This window comes from Triticum dicoccoides, chromosome 5B, assembly GCF_002162155.2.
Source record: "Triticum dicoccoides isolate Atlit2015 ecotype Zavitan chromosome 5B, WEW_v2.0, whole genome shotgun sequence".
Taxonomy (NCBI): Eukaryota; Viridiplantae; Streptophyta; class Magnoliopsida; order Poales; family Poaceae; genus Triticum; species Triticum dicoccoides.
Genome location: NC_041389.1, coordinates 670,790,040 through 670,810,843, shown reverse-complemented (window position 1 = coordinate 670,810,843; position 20,804 = coordinate 670,790,040). Strand labels below are relative to the sequence as shown.

Genomic DNA, 20,804 nt, shown 5'->3' with positions numbered 1-20,804 from the left:
GATTCAAATATTGCAGGACATATTCGGATAGGGATATGTGCACTGTTTTGGGCTATATGAAATTGCAAAGGTGATATGATCTTTAATGGAAAAAACTTTATCAACTTTTGCAGGTTATCCACATAGCCACGGCTTGGATCCGTACGTGGTCGTTACTCACTCATGCGGACTCTAGGGGGCTTTTGGTTACTGGGTGCAACCATTGGGAGACGGTAGCACGGGTTATCTCCAACCAATTTAAATGGCGAACTAATAATAGGCTAGGTGTTTAGTCATCTTAACTTGTTTTTTCGACGGCTGTGGCATCTTTTTATCTTTACTGTTCTTGTGCTCCTTTTGTGAGCCAGTACTGGCCCTTAGACTCCGTTTGCATACTTTTGGTTAATAAATTGGCTGCATGCATCATTATGTGGGGCTTTCCTCCCTTTTAAATAAAGAAAAACAATATAACCGTGTATGTAAGTGTGAGAATTTTCTGGCCAAAAAGTACTAAAATATGTAGATTTTCTGGAGGGGAATTTGCGGTACACTAGTTGGTTACCATGGATCCCCCGGGATACCAAAAATGCTAAACGCACGGGCTCATTACGGGGGCATTACGGACCCTTCCTTCTAATTCTTTTTCACCCTCCTGATTTTCAGGTGGGTGGGGCCTCTTCCTCCCCCTTAATCCAATCAACATCTAACAAGTCACAAACACTTCGTAAACCCCCCGTATTAGTCCGTGAATGTAGCATTGCTGCCAGGATACCTGTCCTTTCCTCGGGCGAGAAACCCGCCTGCAATCTACACCCCGGATTTTCAGGCGATCCATTTGGTAACATCGTGGAAAGGGCTTTCTCGGCCCGATCCTCCCGAAATCCCCGGGCCGCTCGGTCCGACCTCCGCACTCCAGGAGAATTCTCCCGGGCTCCCCTCGTCTCTTTTCTTGTGATCTGAGTCGCCTTGGCGCTCTGTTCTTCTGCTCTTCTCCCTTCACTCTCTTCACTCTCCCTTGGTGCCCAAATGGCAATGGGATATTTCACATGGCAGGAGGAGGATCTCATATGAGCAGGGAAATCCCCTAGGGGAGTTTACTGCCCATGGTTTTTTCACCCCAACAACCAAATGAGCCCCTGGGAGTCTAAAAGGATGAACATAGTTCGCGCTTCTAATATGTGCATATGCAAAACATATGTTGGATAGCAATTCTATGGTTGGGCCCAATATAAACTAGACATGTTTATTTATTCATATCATTCACTGACTCTGTGACATTTATTTATTTATATCATTCAGTCACTCTGTGACATGTTTATTCGACTTGTACAATACCCATGCAGATATACCTGCACAACTACTACCTATTTCCCCCCACTCTTATGAAACAGCTCCAGCGCCTGGGCCACCGTCATCCCACCGGGCACCTGGACGAACAGCAGGATCCCCAGGGTGGCGGCCGCCTGCTCCGCCGTCCTCACGCCCATCTTCTCGATCGGCGTGAACTTCGCTGGCGCCTTTCCCGGCGGGGGCTTCGCGTCCGTCTTCAGCAGCGCTTCGGACAGGTCCTGCCATCCGTTCACCTGGGCCTTCATCTCATTGCCGATCCTCCCGCTCTTCTTCTCCTTGGGGTGCAGCACTCCAGCCACGAACCCCGACACGGTCTGGAACCGCGTGGCCTCGTGCACCATGAGGAGCAGCGTCGTCACCGCCTCCCTCGCCTGCTGCTGCTTCGGGCCGGAGGTCTTGTCGGCCTTGGTGCGCCCGTAGAGCGCGGTCACCGCGTCCGCCATCTGCTGCCGGCCGAGAGCGACGTTGGTCAGCTTGTCGGTGTCGCCGAGGAGGTCGCGATACGTGCCGCCGAACCCAACGTGGGTGGCGCCGGGGATGAGTCCGGGGGTGAGCTCCCACCAGGTGCCGTCGCTGCTCTTGAAGCCCTCCCAGTAGAGGTTGTCGGCGCGGGTGGCGAGCGTGAGCCCGGTGCTTGCCGGCGATGTCTTGAGCACGATGTGGAACCACCTGCTCGGCGGGACGTTGGGCTCGATCGGCGGCAGCACGGGGCGGTTGTGGGAGGAGTGCCCCGGGTTGCGGAGCTTGTTGCGGATGCCGTTGATGAAGGTGACATAGTCGGCAGAGCTGGCCTGGACGTTGAACGTCGCCGTGAAGAGCGGCTTGTCCACGTTCTTCGCCATCTTTGCCGCCATGGATACGAGGCTTAGATGAGACGTACTATCAAGCGAGAGGGGTTGAGATATGGAAGAGGATGAACGAACTGGAGATGAATTTATAGGCGATCGACAGGTGCATGCTGTCAAATGATAGGCTTTGTATACGTGTACGTGTCATATGTAACTTGTACGTGATGCTGTGCTTGTGTGTTGTATACAAGGCAGGTTGTCAGAGATGATCCTTATCTTTGTATAGCTTGACTTAAGGTCAATCCTAATACTACTACGTGATGTGTGTGCGTATGCTTACACGAAGGCGTTTTTGGAGCTGATCCTTATCTTTGTATTGCTTGGTTTAGGGGTCTGTCCTACTAAATAACCTGCCGCCAATTGCAACCCTATTGATCTATATAACATGCACGCGTCCTTACCTAGATGTATACGCCTACACGCCTTCACTTTTACATATGCTTGCTTTCCTAGCTAGCTAGTCCAAAGAAGGAGATGCCAAGATTCAATTTGGTTTGATTTGCAGCACTGCACGGCTACGCAGAAATATCGTTCTGGAATGGAGACGGCATGTTTTTCTTCTGAGGATTAACTAGTGGATGATCCCTTTATTTATGCCGAAGATCAGTTCATCACACTTTCTCAGCTTGGAATTAATCGGTCGCAGCATCTTAAGCGCTATCCTTCTACCACTAACTTGAATAAGAAATCTGCGGATGTCATGTCTCGATTTAGTGATGCAGGGATCAGTTCTGTCTTTGGAATTCTGAGTATATGTTACATTATCAAAGGCGCAAAAGTCACAGTAGTAATCCAGAAGGATTGTACTTGTGTCGAGCTGTAAACATGATCTTTCATAGAGAAACAGGAGGATCACTCTCGGCTCTATTTTTCTGTTATGAAGCCAATGATCAGGCAGAGCAAAGGTAGCAGGTTCTGCCTCGGGTAGGGAGAAATAAAAACAAAGACATGCGACATGTTCAGGCAACCATCCCCGCGGAAATCGTCATCAGTGGCGGGTGGAAATTGGTTATCAGTGGCGTGCCCCGGTCACATTACTGTCATGTACACTAGTAGTGTGCCTTCATACCTGCAGTAACCTCTTTCTTTTACTCTCACATCGCACATCAAGGCAGTCCTAATTGTGACAAGTACACAATGAAACTTGAAACATCACTAGTACAGAAAATTGAACGGGGGGTTAACTGGATTACATAGCTAAAATAACCGTTAGTTTGCTTCAATACACATCCAATGATTTGGACCCATTGTTTAAATCCAAAATGACATTCGATGAGCTCGTCGCAAAAAGAAATATGGACCATAGAAATATTGCACACTCCTAGTCCGCCCAAGCATCTTGGATGCCGAAAACTTTCAGTTTTTTCCGAACTATTTAACCTTTTTCTTTCAATCTTAGTTTCCACCAGGAGCAAATGAGGCTATGTCGGTTTTATTTCCTCTTTCCCTTTTGAAAATCTTCTATGGACTATTTCCGGCCGGTTTTAGAATCTTCCATGCATTTTTCTTCTTCTTTGTTTCTGTGTGTTTTCATCATTTTTCTTTCTCTCTGTTTGTTTTTTCTTTTCTTATTTATTTATTTTTTCAAATACGTGCCAAGTTTTCACTACAGGTTGAACATTTTTGGTATACACGTTGTCCAATTTTTAGATAGCCATTGAACATTTTTTTCTCATACATGTTGAACATTTTAACTGAATACATTTTGAACATTTGTCAAATGCACATTGAACGTTTTTATATAGGTTGAAAAAAATCAGATACACATTGAACATTTTCCGAATAAAGTTTTAACATTTTTATTAATATATGTTGAACATTTGTCAAATGGACACTCAACTTTTTAAAATACATAGTGAACATTTTTTTAATACAGTGAACATTTTCCATAAATACGATGAGTTTATTTCAAATTTGCAATATATTTTGTAAGTGTTATGAACATTTTTTTTTACTTGTATGAACATTATTGCAAAATTAGGGTACCAAATTTTTACATTCTATAAACATTTTTTAAAAAGCCTGAACATATTACGCAACGCGTCACATTTTATAAATATGTTGAACAATTATTTGAATGATATTAACTGTTTTTATCAAATTATGCGAAGATTGTTTTCTCATTACGTGATCGTTTTAATACGCGGTGAACTTTTCTAAGTCAAAGATTTTTTTAAAGATATATACTTAAAATATTCCAAAAATAAAAAAATAAAAATCGAAAATGGAAAAGGAGTAACAAACGGAACCAAAAGAACATTAGAAATGAACCAACTACCCTCGACTGGCCCGGCTCGTATGAGCTCCTTTGAGACGAGTCGTTCTTTCATCTCACTAGAGAAAACCGCTAAAAACAAGTCTAACTAGGGGCAAGATAAATTTTTAAGACTAGATTCAAGATAAATTCTAAAATAAAATAGAGGCAAGATAAAGACGCGCCCGCCACCCTCTACTCGTCCATGCATGAGAACACTATGGGAAGGGCTAACTAATAGGGTAAGGTGGGTTCCAGTGGGCTAAGCGCGCTAGATCATGTTTTTTTATTCTTGTCCAATGGATACTCACTAAAGCAAAAATATATGTTAGATAGCAATTTTATTTTTATGTTTTGAAAGAAAAGGTGGCTCAAGGCCAACCTTATATTTCAAAACAGGCTGAAAAGCCTGTGAAAGTAACATGTTACATCAAACTTGTGAAATGCACCCAGGTGCAAGGTCACAAGGGAAGGAGTGAAAGAGAAAAGGTGGAAAAGAGGTAAGGAGTACAGGAGGAAGAGGAGAAACAGCAAAGACAGCAAAAAAGGAGATAGCAATTTTATTGTTGAATACAACATGAACTCACCCACTTTGTAACATGTTTATTTATTTATTTATATCATGCACTCACTCTGAAACATGTTTATTTATTTATTTATATCAGTCCCACGCTCTGTAGCATGTTTATTCGAATTATACATACAATATACTCATGCAGATATACCTGCAAAACTAACTATTTTCCCCCACGCGCACGAAACAGCTGCAGCCCCTGGGCCACCGTCAACCCACCCGGCACCTCGACGAACAGCAGGATCCCCAGCGTGGCGGCCGCCTGCTCCGCCGTCCTCACGCCCATCTTCTCGATCGGCGTGAACTTCGCTAGCGACTTTCCCGGCGGGGGCTTCGCATCCGTCTTCAGCAGCTCTTCGGATAAGTCCTGCCACCCGTTCACCTGGGCCTTTAGCTCGTCGGAGATCTTCCCGCTCTTCTTCTCCACCGCCTTGGGGTGCAGCAGGCCGGCCACGAACCCCGACACGGTCTGGAACCGCGTGGCCTCGTGCACCATGAGGAGCAGCGTCGTCACCGCCTCCCTCGCTTGCTGCTGCTTCGGGCCAGAGGTCTTGTCGGCCTTGGTACGCCCATAGAGCGCGGTCACCGCGTCGGCCATCTGCTGCCGGCCGAGAGCTACGTTGGTCAGCTTGTCAGTGTAGCCGAGGAGGTCGCGGTAGGTGCCACCGAACCCGAGGTAGGTGGCGCCGGGGATGAGGCCCGGGGTAAGCTCCCACCACGTGTCGTCGCTGGTCTTGAAGCCCTCCCAGTAGAGGTTGTCGGCGCGGCTGGCGAGCGTGAGCCCAGTGCTAGCCGGCGAGGTCTTGAGCACGATGTGGAACCACCTGCTCGGCGCGACGTTGGGCTCGACCGGCGGCAGCACGGGGCGGTTGTGGGAGAAGTGGCCCGGGTTACCGAGCTTGTTGCGGACGCCATTGATGAAGGTGACGTAGTCGGCGGAGCTGGCCGGGACATTGAACGTCTCGGTGAAGAGCGGCTTGTCCACGCTCTTCGCCGGCATCACCGGTGTCGCCGCCATGGATAGATATAGTAGCGAGGGGAGGGGAGGGGGTGGGGTGACATGTGGTAGAGGATGAGTGAATTGGCGATCAATTTATAGGCGAGCGCATTGCGTTGTTAGCTATCAAGTCCAAGAGCAATTTGGTTTGATTTTCTTCGGGGAATTACTAGATAGTGGATGCCCTTTTTGTGGCGAAGAACGATTCCTCGCACTTTCTCTGCTTGGAATGGGTCGCAGCATCTCACAGTATCTCGAACTCGATGCTTCTAGTTCTACCGAGGGAGGCCACTGACCAAACCATGGCTGTTAACTTGAATAGGAAATCTGCAGCTCGAGATTTATTAGGGCATGTACAATAATGATATCTTAGAAGTGTCATGTAGGACAAATGATGAGTGGAAGAGAGAACTCATAAGAAAAGACTTGTCTTTTTTTATTTAAGAAAAGACACGAGATGATCTCTTAGCACAATATGTCTCACCATATTTTTAGGAATGGCTAGTTATTGAAAATAAGACTAAAAGATGGCTCATTGTAGACATTTTTTTGTCATTTTTAAATTACATGTAAAATTTAAAATAAAATTATTTTATCAACCATTGTACATGTCCTTAATGCTAACTTGGACCAGCTCTGTCTTTTGACTTCTGAGTACATGTTACTACATGCTACATGATCAAAGGCGCAAAAGTCATGGCGGTGATTGGGAAGGATAGTACTCGTGTCAAGCTGCAAGCATAATCGTTTTATAGAAAAATAGGCGATCAATCCCGGCTCCAGTTTCTATTATGAAGCATATGATCAGTGAGGCCAAGGTAGCAGGTTCCGGTACCGACGCGGATTTTTGGGACAAGCGGCCACGCGCAGCCCATATTCAGGACGTCCGCCTGTGCGTCGTGATGACTACTTTTAATAGGCCATCTAGGAATACGGGGCAGCTTAATTAGCAGCTTCCCAAATACCTCAATTTATACGCCCATGGTGTGGGATAGGGCTGCATTTAATGTTTTATGAATACACGGGCCAGGCGACATCCAACCGATCCAATAATTGCTTTGGGCGTTGGGTGGACATAATTGATTTGTTGCCCAAGTTCGGTTCTCGCAGTGCATATCTCGTCTTTCCGTCAACCATGGACGAACAGAGCAAGGTGTGAAGATAAGCTCTGCACAGACGGAGAGCGGCATCGGTTGCACAACACACAAACTACACGCTTCTCTCGTGTTTAGCAAGTAGGAAAAATCCATCGCTGTCGTCGTCGTCTTCTAGCTGTGGCACGCCCGTAAGCATCTCTCCGAATTTTTTGTCGCGAGAGACGCAGCTAGGAGGCCGTTGCGTTGACGGATCATCAATGGATTGTTGGGTGCATTTACATTTCGCAGGGGTAGCTGAGCGTATTCACTCCTCTGTTGTGTCTTTAATATGTGCATCGCATGTGGGGAGGACATATCTAGTAATACGGGATCTCAGGAGCTACAATGCTCGAATGAATCTTGAACCGCTAGATCATATTCAGAGGGACATGATAAATGCAAGGGTGATGACCAGCTCCTCCACCGCACAATATACCAGAAGCACTCTGAATTCTATACTTAATTAAGCCCAAGGGAATGGGGAGATAAAGATTTTCGGATTTCCTTAATTTTGCACATTGTTTATTTAGCAGGAGCATGCGTGAAATGATGCATGTAACCTTTTTATCACAAGAAAAAAAGACCCATGATCCATCAGAGCATTGCATCACTTGAGTTGCGGTATCACCAGATACGTTGCCCGCATATGGGCTGCCAGATAGTTGAATTATTGCCGTTGGGCTGCTGGGTGTGGGATTAATGCACGCGCTGCCTCGCGGGCCATGCACTGCATGTGTCAGGTGAAAATACACACGCTATACGGAATGCTATACGACGAGGCAAATTCTTTATACGGCCAGAGGGTATTAAAGCTGCACGCATACCGCTGCAGCGTGCGTTGTGGATTTTGGACGCGCGTGGTGGCATGTCCACTCGCGATTTATCGGTTCCGGTATAGAGAAATAAAAACAACGACACACGAAAGGTTCAGGCAACTAGCCCAGCAGACACTAATTCACCCAAAGAAAGGAAAGGTAACACTGGTACGTGTCGGTGCTATACAAATGGTTTGTAACCCCTTTCCTCGACGGCATTCAAAACCGTCAATTAGTGAGTGTGGGCGATAGGGGGGTCCTTCCCACACGACCCAGAAATCGTCGGGGATATGCCCTCCTGGCACACACGCTCGGCAAATTGAGGTCGTGTGCGACTGGCGAGCGAGCAAATACGGTTATACGTATAGTAGTGCTAAAAAATACAATTATACAGGCAAAATCATTTCCGGTTGTAATTTCATCGCACACGGTCAGTCCCCGCGAAACGTTTTCGTTCGTGTATACATCCCACATAGTCGCTGCAAGGAAAACGTTTCCGTTCGTAGGTACATCACACACAATTTCCCCCGTTAAATCGTTTGTGATGGCCTTCCCATCGCACACAATACTAATAATTTTATCGTTTGCCATGAATGCATCACACATGGTGCGTATAATAAACTGTGTGGCAAATGCTATCCATCACAAACAGCTTTTATGTGGTAAACGTTTGCTCAAGGTGGCCTAACGCAAACAGTTTTGAAGAGAATGTTGTGTGTGATTGCTCATCGATCCAACATGGTTTATTGCTAGAAACTGTGTGCGTTGCCTTAGGTCATCGCCCACGGTATTTTCTCAATAACTGTTTGCAATAGCAAAAACCAATTAGCAGGCTAATTTCCTTATTATTAATAATTCATTTATTAATCTAATTGACATTCATATTAAACACATATTATATTTCATTCCCATATTAAGGAAGCATGATTTCATAATTGAAATACATTAGAGTACAACATGATATAACTTCAGCACTCAGCTACCCCGTTACACAACAACACCAGCACCAAGTTTCACATGCAACATCTAAAACCTTTCGAAATTAGCATCATAGACGGTACATAGACAACTGCATCTCATCGGGAAAACTGCGGAAGCGAAAGGCGAATATTGAGCCTTCATTGGTGTTGAAGGTCTTTGCAACTTTAGGCCAGTGCCTGTGGATGATTGACCGTCCATACAGGTGGTTTGAGAGGTAATCATCAGTGAACTATTTTGGAAAGGCCTGAAAACAAGGATGTGCATAAATATCTTCTCTATACTAGAAATGGGGCAAAGGAATAAAAAAGACAAGGTATAATAGCATACAATAACAGAATGCAGCCACAACAATTGAACATCGCATTGCCGAATTGAACCAAGCAGTTAACTAAACACCACAACAAAGGAACCAACCGTTAACCGAGCACCACATTGCACAAATATAACATACTCCTAATAGAAGATCAGATAGTTAACCAAACCAGACATGCTTAACAACTTGGAAATATAGCAATTGTATTTGTTTCTCATGTATTTAGTACACCCAAATTCGATTGATTTCTCACATGGTATACAATAACAGAATGCACACACAATAATTGAACATCGCATTGCAGAATTGAACCAAACAGTTAACTAAACACCACAACAAATGAACCAAATGTTAACTAAGCACCACATTGCATAATATAACATACTCCTAATAGAAGATCAGACAGTTAACCAAACCAAACATGCTTAACAACTTGTAAATATAGCAACTGTATTTGTTTCTCATGTATTTAGAACAGCCAAATTCAATTTATTTCTCACATGGTATACAATAACAGAATGCACACACAATAATTGAACATTGCATTCAAGAATTGAACCAAACAGTTAACTAAACACCACAACAAATGAACCAAACGTCAACTGAGCACCATAATGCACAATATAACATACTCCTAATAGAAGATCAAACAGTTAACCAAACCAAGCATGCTTGACAACTTGGAAAATTGCATCCTAAAGAATTGAACATCACATTTGCAGAATTGAACCAAACAGTCAACTGAACACCACATTGCATGACATATAAAACATATACACTAGAGCAGAAGATTACATGGTAAAATTAGATAGCACAATTCACTAGAATTTGTTAAGGAAAGGCAATAGCTAGCAAAGTGAACATGGGTCCTTATAGTGAGCTAATAAGACAAACTACTCATTGTCGGAGATATCAATGACGATTGGCTCCTTGGACATGGAAGAGGGCGAGTCCTCTGCATCGTGGGTGCCCTCGTTGTAGTGGTGAGTTGCCTGAGCCGCTCCGGGAACCAACCTGCTAGCTCTCGAGATGAGGTAAGCACGTACATGCCGAGAAAACACCTGGTAGTCTTCGTCAAAGGCACCGACGGTGGCCTCGAGAAAACGCCATGAACTGTCGTTCAAAGCAGCCAGCCGCGCCACGACGTCGGTGTGCGAGGCGTTGATGGTGGCCTCGACAACGAGGTGCTCCTCCAAGATCTGGAGGTTGACACGAATGGCAGCCATCACGACCTCATCCGCGCATGCGGTCGTGATTTTCTTGTTCGCTGCCAAATGCTCCTTGAGATGCTGGCTATACTGCATACATCATGGCTTAGGACGGCACTTATTTGGTGGAGGGGTCGGTGATTTTGGTGGAAGGTGTCGCGCTCGCGCCGACGGTCGAGGCATGTGGGATGTGGAAGGAGGAGGTGGATGGGGTTCGGGTCTGGATTACCTGCCTGGATAGGCGAGGCCGAGCAGCATGAAGGAGGGTCGTCGGCGAGGAGGCGGCGCTGCAACCAAGGAGTGAAGGTTTCAACTTGGAAAGGAAGGAGGAAACAGGGGAAATGTGGCTTTTGGTAAGGTGGAGGGGGCGGGGAGGTAGATATTTCCGCGGAAGCCGAAAATTTGGAATCGCTTCAGCAAAAAAACTGGCGCGCATAGTGTCATCAGACATGGCCCCTTATTCAGAGCGGGCTGTGGACTGTAGCCAACGAACCTTCTCGAGTAAGCCATAGGTGTACTATACACCGACGGTGCTCCAGGATATTTTGTACTGCATCTCACACAGTTGGTGATAATAAACTGTGTGAGATCTACTTGATTTTTCATCTTGATTAAATTACATAATGGGGTCACAGCTCCAAAGGATGGTGTTTGATTTGCGAGAACTTCTATCTATAGTGAACATGCAACTATAGGTGCGTCGTCAAAAAATTTGGAATTATTCAGGGTTCGTTTGGACATTTTTATACGGTAACTTGGTTTTCTAGGCATTTCAGGTGCACAATTCAAAATGAAACCACATGCACATGCTCCGGTGCACCAAAATGGGTTGTAAAATGATATATGTTTCCTTGGGTTGATGCTTATGTCCCATTCAAGAAATGGGAATGAATTTCAAACACCACGGCACCGTGGGTCTCCGGCAAATGTTGAGGTGCTTGCTTTTCTAATTCTAGTAAATAGAAAACTCGTCTGAAATTCATGAACCTTGGCATGCTATCATGGAACAACATCAAGATGCTGGGGTAAAAAAATATTGTCCCATTTAGGCCAGGTTATGGTATAAGCTTCTCGCAAACCATAGCTTCTCTCACAAAAAGTATGATGGTTTCGGTAAGGAACGTTTCACCTTTCTGGACGAAATGATATCCGTTGCATCTTCTCGATTTCAAATTTTTTCTTAGTGTCAACATAGAACAACAGGAGTGTTCTGTCAATTTTTGGGATTTTTCGGGGTTCGCTTGGACATTTTTATACATTAACTGAGTTTTCTATGCATTCATGTGCATAATTCAAATGTGAACTACATGCACATGCTCTAATGTATATAAATTAGTTGAAAATTCAAATATGTGTCCTTGGTTGCATGCTTATTAGGTCCCATGCAAGAAATGGGAACGAATGTCAAACACCCTACCACCGTCACTCGGACGCAAACATTGAGATACCTGATTTTTAAATTCTAGTAAATCCAAAGTTCGTCTGAAATCCATGAAACTTGGCATGCTATAATGGAGCGGCATCAACATGCCGTGGTAAATTTTTTGTCCCATTTGGGGCAGGTTTGGGGATATGCTTCTCACAAACCAGAACTTCTCACAACAAGCCCGATGGTTTCGGTAGGGAACGTTTCACCTTTCTGGATGAAACGATATCCATTGCCTCTTCTCGATTTTATTTTTTTCCTATTGTCAACATAGAACAATAGGAGTGTTGTGTCAATTTTTGGGATTTTCGGGGGTTCGCTTGGACATTTTTATGCATTAACTGAGTTTTCTATGCATTCATGTGCATAATTCAAATTTGAACTACATGCACATGCTCTAATGCATATAAATTAGTTGGAAATTCAAATCTATGTCCTTGGTTGCATGCTTATTAGGTCCCATGCAAGAAATGGAAACAAATGTCAAACACCCTGCCACCGTCAGTCAGCCGCAAACATTGAGATACCTGGTTTTTAAATTCTAGTGAATCCAAAGCTTGTCTAAAATTCATGAAACTTGGCATGCTGTCATGGAGCGGCATCAACATGTCGTGGTAATTTTTTTGTCCCATTTGAGGCAGGTTTGGGGATATGCTTCTCACAAAACAGAGCTTCTCACAACAAGCCCGATGGTTTTGGTAGGGAATGTTTCACCTTTCCATTGCCTCTTCTTGATTTCAACTTTTTTCCTAGTGTCAACATAGAACAACAGGAGTGTTTGTGTCAATTTTTGGGATTTTTGGGTGTTCGCTTGGACATTTTTATACATTAACTGATTCTATGTGTTCATGTGCATATTTCAAATGTGAACTACACGCACATGCTCTAATGCATATAAATTGGTTGAAAATCCAAATTTATGTCCTTGGTTGCATGCTTAATTAGGTCCCATGCAAGAAATGGGAATGAATATCAAACACCCTGCCACCGTCACTCGGCCGCAAATTTTGAGATACCTAGTTTTTAGATTCTAGTAAATGCAAAACTCGTCTGAAATTCATGAAACTTGGCATGCTATCATGGAGCGGCAACAACATGCCGTGGTAATATTTTTGTCCCATTTGGGGCCGGTTTGGACATATGCTTCTCACAAATCAGAGCTTCTCACAACAAGCCTGATGGTTTCGGTAGGGAAAGTCCCACCTTTGGGGATGAAACGGTATCCGCTGCCTCTTATTGCTTTCAAAAAATTTCTAGTGTCAACATAGAACAACACGAGTGTTGTGTCAATTTTTGGGATTTTCGGGGTTTGTTTGTACATTTTTATGCATTAACTGAGTTTTCTATGCATTCATGTGCATAATTCAAATTTGAACTATAGGCACATGCTCTAATGCATATAAATTGGTTGAAAATTCAAATATGTGTCCTTGGTTGCATGCTTAGGTCCCATGCAGAAAATGGGAACGAATGTCAAACACCCTGCCTGTTGGGGAACGTTGCAGAAAATTAAAATTTTTCCTACGGTTTCACCAAGATCCATCTATGAGTTCATCTAAGCAACGAGTCTAGGGAGAGAGTTTGCATCTACATACCACTTGTAGATCGCGTGCGGAAGCTTGCAAGGTGATGATGTAGTCGTACTCGACGTGATCCAAATCACCGATGACCTGCGCCGAATGGACGGCACCTCCGCGTTCAACACACGTACGGAACAGCCACGTCTCCTCCTTCTTGATCCAGCAAGGAAGGGAGGAGAGGTTGAGGGAGATGGCACCAGCAGCAGCACGACGGCGTGGTGTTGGTGGAGCTGCAGTACTCCGGCAGAGCTTCGCTAAGCACTATGGAGGTGGAGGAGGTGTTGGGGAGGGAGAAGAAGGCAACCAAAGGCCAGGGCGTTCAGGTATGAAGTCCCTCCTCTCCCCCCACTATATATAGGGGTGCCAAGGGGGGGTGGCCAGCCCTAGGAGATCAAATCTCCTAGGGGGTGCGGCGGCCAAGGGGGGTTTTCCCTCCCCCCAAGGCACCTAGGAGGTGCCTTACCCTCCTAGGACTCTTGCCCCCCTTGAACCCTAGGCGCATGGGCCTATGTGGGGCTGGTTCCCTTGGCCCATTAGGCCAAGGCGCACCCCCACACAGCCCATGTGGCCCCCCGGGACAGGTGGACCCATCCGGTGGACCCCCGGGACCCTTCCGGTGGTCCCGGTACAATACCGATAACTCCGAAACTTGTCCCGATGCCCGAAACAGGACTTCCCATATATAAATCTTTACCTCCGGACCATTCCGGAACTCCTCGTGACGTCCGGGATCTCATCCGGGACTCCGAACAACATTCGGGTTACTGCATATACATATCCCTATAACCCTAGCGTAACTGAACCTTAAGTGTGTAGACCCTACGGGTTCGGGAGACATGCAGACATGACCGAGACTCTCTCAGTCAATAACCATCAGCGGGATCTGGATACCCATGATGGCTCCCACATGCTCCTCGATGTTGTCATCGGATGAACCACTATGTCGAGGATTCGATCAAACCCTGTATGCAATTCCCTTTGTCAATCGGTACGTTACTTGCCCGAGACTCGATCGTCGGTATCCCAATACCTTGTTCAGTCTCGTTACCGGCAAATCACTTTACTCGTACCGTAATGCATGATACCGTGTCCAACACCTTGGTCACATTGAGCTCAATATGATGATGCATTACCGAGTGGGCCCAGAGATACCTCTCCGTCATACGGAGTGACAAATCCCAGTCTCGATCCGTGTCAACCCAACAGCTACTTTCGGAGATACCTGTAATGCACCTTTATAGTCACCCAGTTACGTTGTGACGTTTGGTACACCCAAGGCACTCTTACGGTATCCGGGAGTTACACGATCTCATGGTCGAAGGAAGAGATACTTGACACTTGCAAAGCTCTAGCAAAACAAACTACACGATCTTTTATGCTATGCTTAGGATTGGGTCTTATCCATCACATCATTCTCCTAATGATGTGATCCCGTTATCAACGACATCCAATGTCCATAGTCAGGAAACCATGACTATCTGTTGATCACAACGAGCTGGTCAACTAGAGGCTTACCAGGGACATTGTGTGGTCTAAGTATTCACACGTGTATTACGATTTCCGGATAATACAGTTATAGCATGAATAAAAGACAATTATCATGAACAATGAAATATAATAATACTTTTATTATTGCCTCTAGGGCATATTTCCAACAGTCTCCCACTTGCACTAGAGTCACTAATCTAGTTACATTGTGATGAATCGAACACCCATAGAGTTCTGGTGTTGATCATGTTTTGCACGCGAGAGAGGTTTAGTCAGCGGATCTGCGACATTCAGATCCGTGTGCACTTTGCAAATCTCTATGTCTCCATCTTGAACATTTTCACGGATGGAGTTGAAACGACGCTTGATGTGCCTGGTCTTCTTGTGAAACCTGGGCTCCTTTGCGAGGGCAATAGCTCCAGTGTTGTCACAGAAGAGTTTGATCGGCCTCGACGCATTGGGTATGACTCCTAGGTCGGTGATGAACTCCTTCACCCAAATCGCTTCATGTGCTGCCTCCGAGGCTGCCATGTACTCCGCTTCACACGTAGATCCCACCACGACGCTCTGCTTGCAGCTACACCAGCTTACTGCTCCACCATTCAACATATACACGTATCCGGTTTGTGACTTAGAGTCATCCGGATCTGAGTCGAAGCTAGCGTCGACGTAACCCTTTACGACGAGCTCTTCGTCTCCTCCATAAACGAGAAACATGTCCTTTGTCCTTTTCAGGTACTTCAGGATATTCTTGACCGCTGTCCAGTGTTCCTTGCCGGGATTACTTTGGTATCTTGCTACCAAACTTACGGCAAGGTTTACATCGGGTCTGGTACACAGCATGGCATACATAATAGATCCTATGGCTGAAGCATAGGGGATGACACTCATCTCTTCTTTATCTTTTGCCGTGGTCGGTGACTGAGCTGAGCTCAGTCTCATACCTTGTAACATAGGCAAGAACCCCTTCTTGGACTGATCCATTCTGAATCTCTTCAAAATCTTATCAAGGTATGTACTTTGTGAAAGACCTATGAGGCGTCTCGATCTATCTCTATAGATCTTGATGCCTAATATGTAAGCAGCTTCTCCAAGGTCCTTCATTGAAAAACACTTATTCAAGTAGGCCTTAATGCTGTCCAGAAATTCTATATTATTTCCCATCAGGAGTATGTCATCTACATATAATATGAGAAATGCTACAGAGCTCCCACTCACTTTCTTGTAAACGCAGGCTTCTCCATAAGTCTGCATAAATCCAAACGCTTTGATCATCTCATCAAAGCGAATGTTCCAACTCCGAGATGCTTGCACCAGTCCATAAATGGATCGCTGGAGCTTGCATACTTTGTTAGCGTTCTGAGGATCGACAAAACCTTCCGGCTGCATCATATACAGTTCTTCCTTAAGATGCCCGTTAAGGAATGCTGTTTTGACGTCCATCTGCCATATCTCATAATCATAGTATGCGGCAATTGCTAACATGATTCGGACGGACTTTCGCTTCGCTACGGGAGAGAATGTCTCGTCATAGTCAATCCCTTGAACCTGTCGATAACCCTTAGCGACAAGTCGAGCTTTATAGATGGTAACATTACCATCCGCGTCCGTCTTCTTCTTAAAGATCCATTTGTTTTCTATCGCTCGCCGATCATCGGGCAAGTCTGTCAAAGTCCATACTTTGTTTTCATACATGGATTCTATCTCGGATTTCATGGCTTCAAGCCATTTGTTGGAATCCGGGCCCGTCATTGCTTCTTCATAGTTCGAAGGTTCATTGTTGTCTAACAACATGATTTCCAGGACAGGGTTGCCGTACCATTCTGGTGCGGAACGTGTCCTTGTGGACCTACGAAGTTCAGCAGTAACTTGATCCGAAGTACTTTGATCATTATCATGGTTTTCCTCTTCAGTTGGTGTGGGCATCATAGGAACGGTTTCCTGTGCTGCGTCACTATCCCGCTCAAGAGGTAGTACTTCATCGAGTTCTACTTTCCTCCCACTTACTTCTTTCGAGAGAAACTCTTTTTCCAGAAAGCATCCGTTCTTGGCAACAAAGATCTTGCCTTCGGATCTTAAGTATAAGGTATACCCTATAGTTTCCTTAGGGTATCCTATGAATACGCATTTTTCCGACTTGGGTTCGAGCTTTTCAGGTTGAAGTTTCTTGACATAAGCTTCGCATCCCCAAACTTTTAGAAACGACAGCTTAGGTTTCTTTCCAAACCATAATTCATACGGTGTCATCTCAACGGATTTAGACGGTGCCCTATTTAAAGTGAATGTAGCTGTCTCTAGAGCGTATCCCCAAAATGATAGCGGTAAATCGGTAAGAGACATCATAGACCGCACCATATCCAATAGAGTGCGATTACGACGTTCGGACACACCGTTTCGCTGAGGTGTTCCAGGCGGCGTGAGCTGTGAAACGATTCCACATTTCTTTAAGTGTGTACCAAATTCGTGACTTAAGTATTCTCCTCCACGATCTGATCGTAAGAATTTTATCTTTCGGTCACGTTGATTCTCCACCTCATTCTGAAATTCCTTGAACTTTTCAAAGGTCTCAGACTTGTGTTTCATTAAGTAGACATACCCATATCTACTCAAGTCATCTGTGAGGGTAAGAACATAACGATATCCTCCGCGAGCCTCAACGCTCATTGGACCGCACACATCAGTATGTATGATTTCGAACAAGTTGGTTGCTCGCTCCATTGTTCCGGAGAACGGAGTCTTGGTCATTTTGCCTAAGAGGCATGGTTCGCACGTGTCAAACGATTCATAATCAAGAGACTCTAAAAGTCCATCGGCATGGAGCTTCTTCATGCGCTTGACACCAATGTGACCAAGGCGGCAGTGCCACAAGTATGTGGGACTATCGTTATCAACTTTAAATCTTTTGGCATCTACACTATGAACATGTGTAATATTACGCTCGAGATTCATTAAGAATAAACCATTAACCATCGGAGCATGACCATAAAACATATCTCTCATATAAATCGAACAACCATTATTCTCAGACTTAAATGAGTAGCCATCTCGTATTAAACGAGATCCAGATACAATGTTCATGCTCAAACTTGGCACTAAATAACAATTATTAAGGTTCAAAACTAATCCCGTAGGTAAATGTAGAGGCAGCGTGCCGACGGCGATCACATCGACTCTGGAACCATTCCCGACGCGCATAGTCACCTCGTCCTTCGCCAGTCTCCGTTTATTCCGTAGCTCCTGCTGTGAGTTACAAATATGAGCAACGGCACCGGTATCAAATACCCAGGAGTTACTACGAGTACTGGTAAGGTACACATCAATCACATGTATATCAAATATACCTTTGGTGTTGCCGGCCTTCTTATCCGCTAAGTATTTGGGGCAGTTCCGCTTCCAGTGACCCTTCCCCTTGCAATAAAAGCACTCAGTCTCAGGCTTGGGTCCATTCTTTGACTTCTTCCCGGTAACTGGCTTACCAGGCGCGGCAACATCTTTGCCGTCCTTCTTGAAGTTTTTCTTACCCTTGCCCTTCTTGAACTTAGTGGTCTTATTGACCATCAACACTTGATGTTCTTTCTTGATTTCAGCCTCTGCTGACTTCAGCATCGAGAACACTTCAGGAATGGTCTTTTCCATTCCCTGCATGTTGTAGTTCATCACAAAGCTCTTGTAGCTTGGTGGGAGCGACTGGAGGATTCTGTCAATGACCGCCTCATCTGGGAGGTTAATGTTCAGCTGGGTCATACGGTTGTGCAACCCAGACATCTTCAGGATGTGCTCACTGACAGAACTATTTTCCTCCATCTTACAACTGTAGAACTTGTCGGAGACATCATATCTCTCGACCCGGGCATGAGCTTGAAAAACTAGTTTCAGCTCTTCGAACATCTCATATGCTCCGTGATGCTCAAAACGCTTTTGGAGCCCCGGTTCTAAGCTGTAAAGCATGCCGCACTGAACGAGGGAGTAATCATCAGTGCGAGACTGCCAAGCATTCATAATGTCTTGGTTCTCTAGGACATATTGTTTCCTGGCAGCTATGAGGATGATCCTCAGGTTCCGGACCCAGTCCGTATAGTTGCTGCCATCATCTTTCAGCTTGGTTTTCTCTAGGAACGCGTTGAAGTTTATGTTGACATTAGCGTTGGCCATTGATCTACAAGACATATTTGCAAAGGTTTTAGACTAAGTTCATGATAATAAAGTTCTAATCAAATTATGAACTCCCACTTAGATTAGACATCCCTTTAGTCATCTAAGTGTTACACGATCCGAGTCGACTAGCCCGTGTCCGATCATCACGTGAGACGGACTAGTCATCGTCGGTGAACATTCTCATGTTGATCGTATCTTCTATACGATTCGTGTTCGACCTTTCGGTCTCCGTGTTCCGAGGCCATGTCTGCACATGCTAGGCTCGTCAAGTTAACCCTAAGTGTTTTCGCTGTGTAAAACTGTCTTACACCCGTTGTATGTGAACGTAAGAATCCATCACACCCGATCATCACGTGGTGCTTAGAAACGACGAACTATAGCAACGGTGCACAGTTAGGGGAGAACACTTCTTGAAATTTTATAAGGGATCATCTTATTTACTACCGTCGTCCTAAGTAAACAAGATGCATAATACATAATAAACATCACATGCAATTATATAGTTGTGACATGATATGGCCAATATCATATAGCTCCATTGATCTTCATCTTCGGGGCTCCATGATCATCTTGTCACCGGCTTGACACCATGATCTCCATCATCATGATCTCCATCATCGTGTCTTCATGAAGTTGTCACGCCAACGACTACTTCTACTTCTATGACTAACGTTTAGCAATAAAGTAAAGTAGTTTACATGACGTTATTCAATGACTCGCAGGTCATACAAAAAATAATGACAACTCCTATGGCTCCTGCCGGTTGTCATACTCATCGACATGCAAGTCGTGAATCCTATTACAAAGAACATGATCTCATACATCACAATTCATCATTCATCACAACTTCTGGCCATATCACATCACATGATCAATCGCTGCAAAAACAAGTTAGACGTCCTCTAATTGTTGTTGCATCTTTTACGTGGCTGCAATTGGGTTCTAGCAAGAACGTTTTCTTACCTACGAATCACCACAACGTGATTTTGTCAACTTCTATTTACCCTTCATAAGGGCCCTGTTCATCGATTCCGCTCCAACTAAGGTGGGAGAGACAGACACCCGCCAGCCACCTTATGCAACTTGTGCATGTCAGTCGGTGGAACCGGTCTCACGTAAGTGTACGTGTAAGGTTGGTCCGGGCCGCTTCATCCCACAATACCGTTGAGCAAGAAAAGACAAGTAGAGGCAAGTAAGATGACAAAATCCACGCCCACAACAAAGTTGTGTTCTACTCGTGCAAAGAGAACTACGCATAGACCTAGCTCATGATGCCACTGTTGGGGAACGTTGCAGAAAATTAAAATTTTTCCTACGGTTTCACCAAGATCCATCTATGAGTTCATCTAAGCAACGAGTCTAGGGAGAGAGTTTGCATCTACATACCACTTGTAGATCGCGTGCGGAAGCTTGCAAGGTGATGATGTAGTCGTACTCGACGTGATCCAAATCACCGATGACCTGCGCCGAACGGACGGCACCTCCGCGTTCAACACACGTACGGAACAGCCACGTCTCCTCCTTCTTGATCCAGCAAGGAAGGGAGGAGAGGTTGAGGGAGATGGCACCAGCAGCAGCACGACGGCGTGGTGTTGGTGGAGCTGCAGTACTCCGGCAGAGCTTCGCTAAGCACTATGGAGGTGGAGGAGGTGTTGGGGAGGGAGAAGAAGGCAACCAAAGGCCAGGGCGTTCAGGTATGA

At 45.1% G+C, this 20,804-nt stretch overlaps 2 protein-coding genes across 2 annotated transcripts; both read right to left on the bottom strand.

The window, feature by feature from the left end:
- Positions 1-1,208: 1,208 nt before the first annotated feature.
- On the bottom strand, positions 1,209-2,469 carry LOC119312499 (protein synthesis inhibitor II-like). The gene has a single exon (XM_037588233.1). The coding sequence runs from the start codon at positions 2,181-2,183 to the stop codon at positions 1,344-1,346; it is 840 nt and encodes a 279-aa protein (XP_037444130.1). The 5' UTR covers positions 2,184-2,469; the 3' UTR covers positions 1,209-1,343.
- Positions 2,470-5,023: 2,554 nt separating this feature from the next.
- Positions 5,024-6,046, bottom strand: LOC119306587 (protein synthesis inhibitor II-like). The gene has a single exon (XM_037582767.1). The coding sequence runs from the start codon at positions 6,021-6,023 to the stop codon at positions 5,169-5,171; it is 855 nt and encodes a 284-aa protein (XP_037438664.1). The 5' UTR covers positions 6,024-6,046; the 3' UTR covers positions 5,024-5,168.
- Between the last annotated feature and the right edge of the window lie 14,758 nt (positions 6,047-20,804).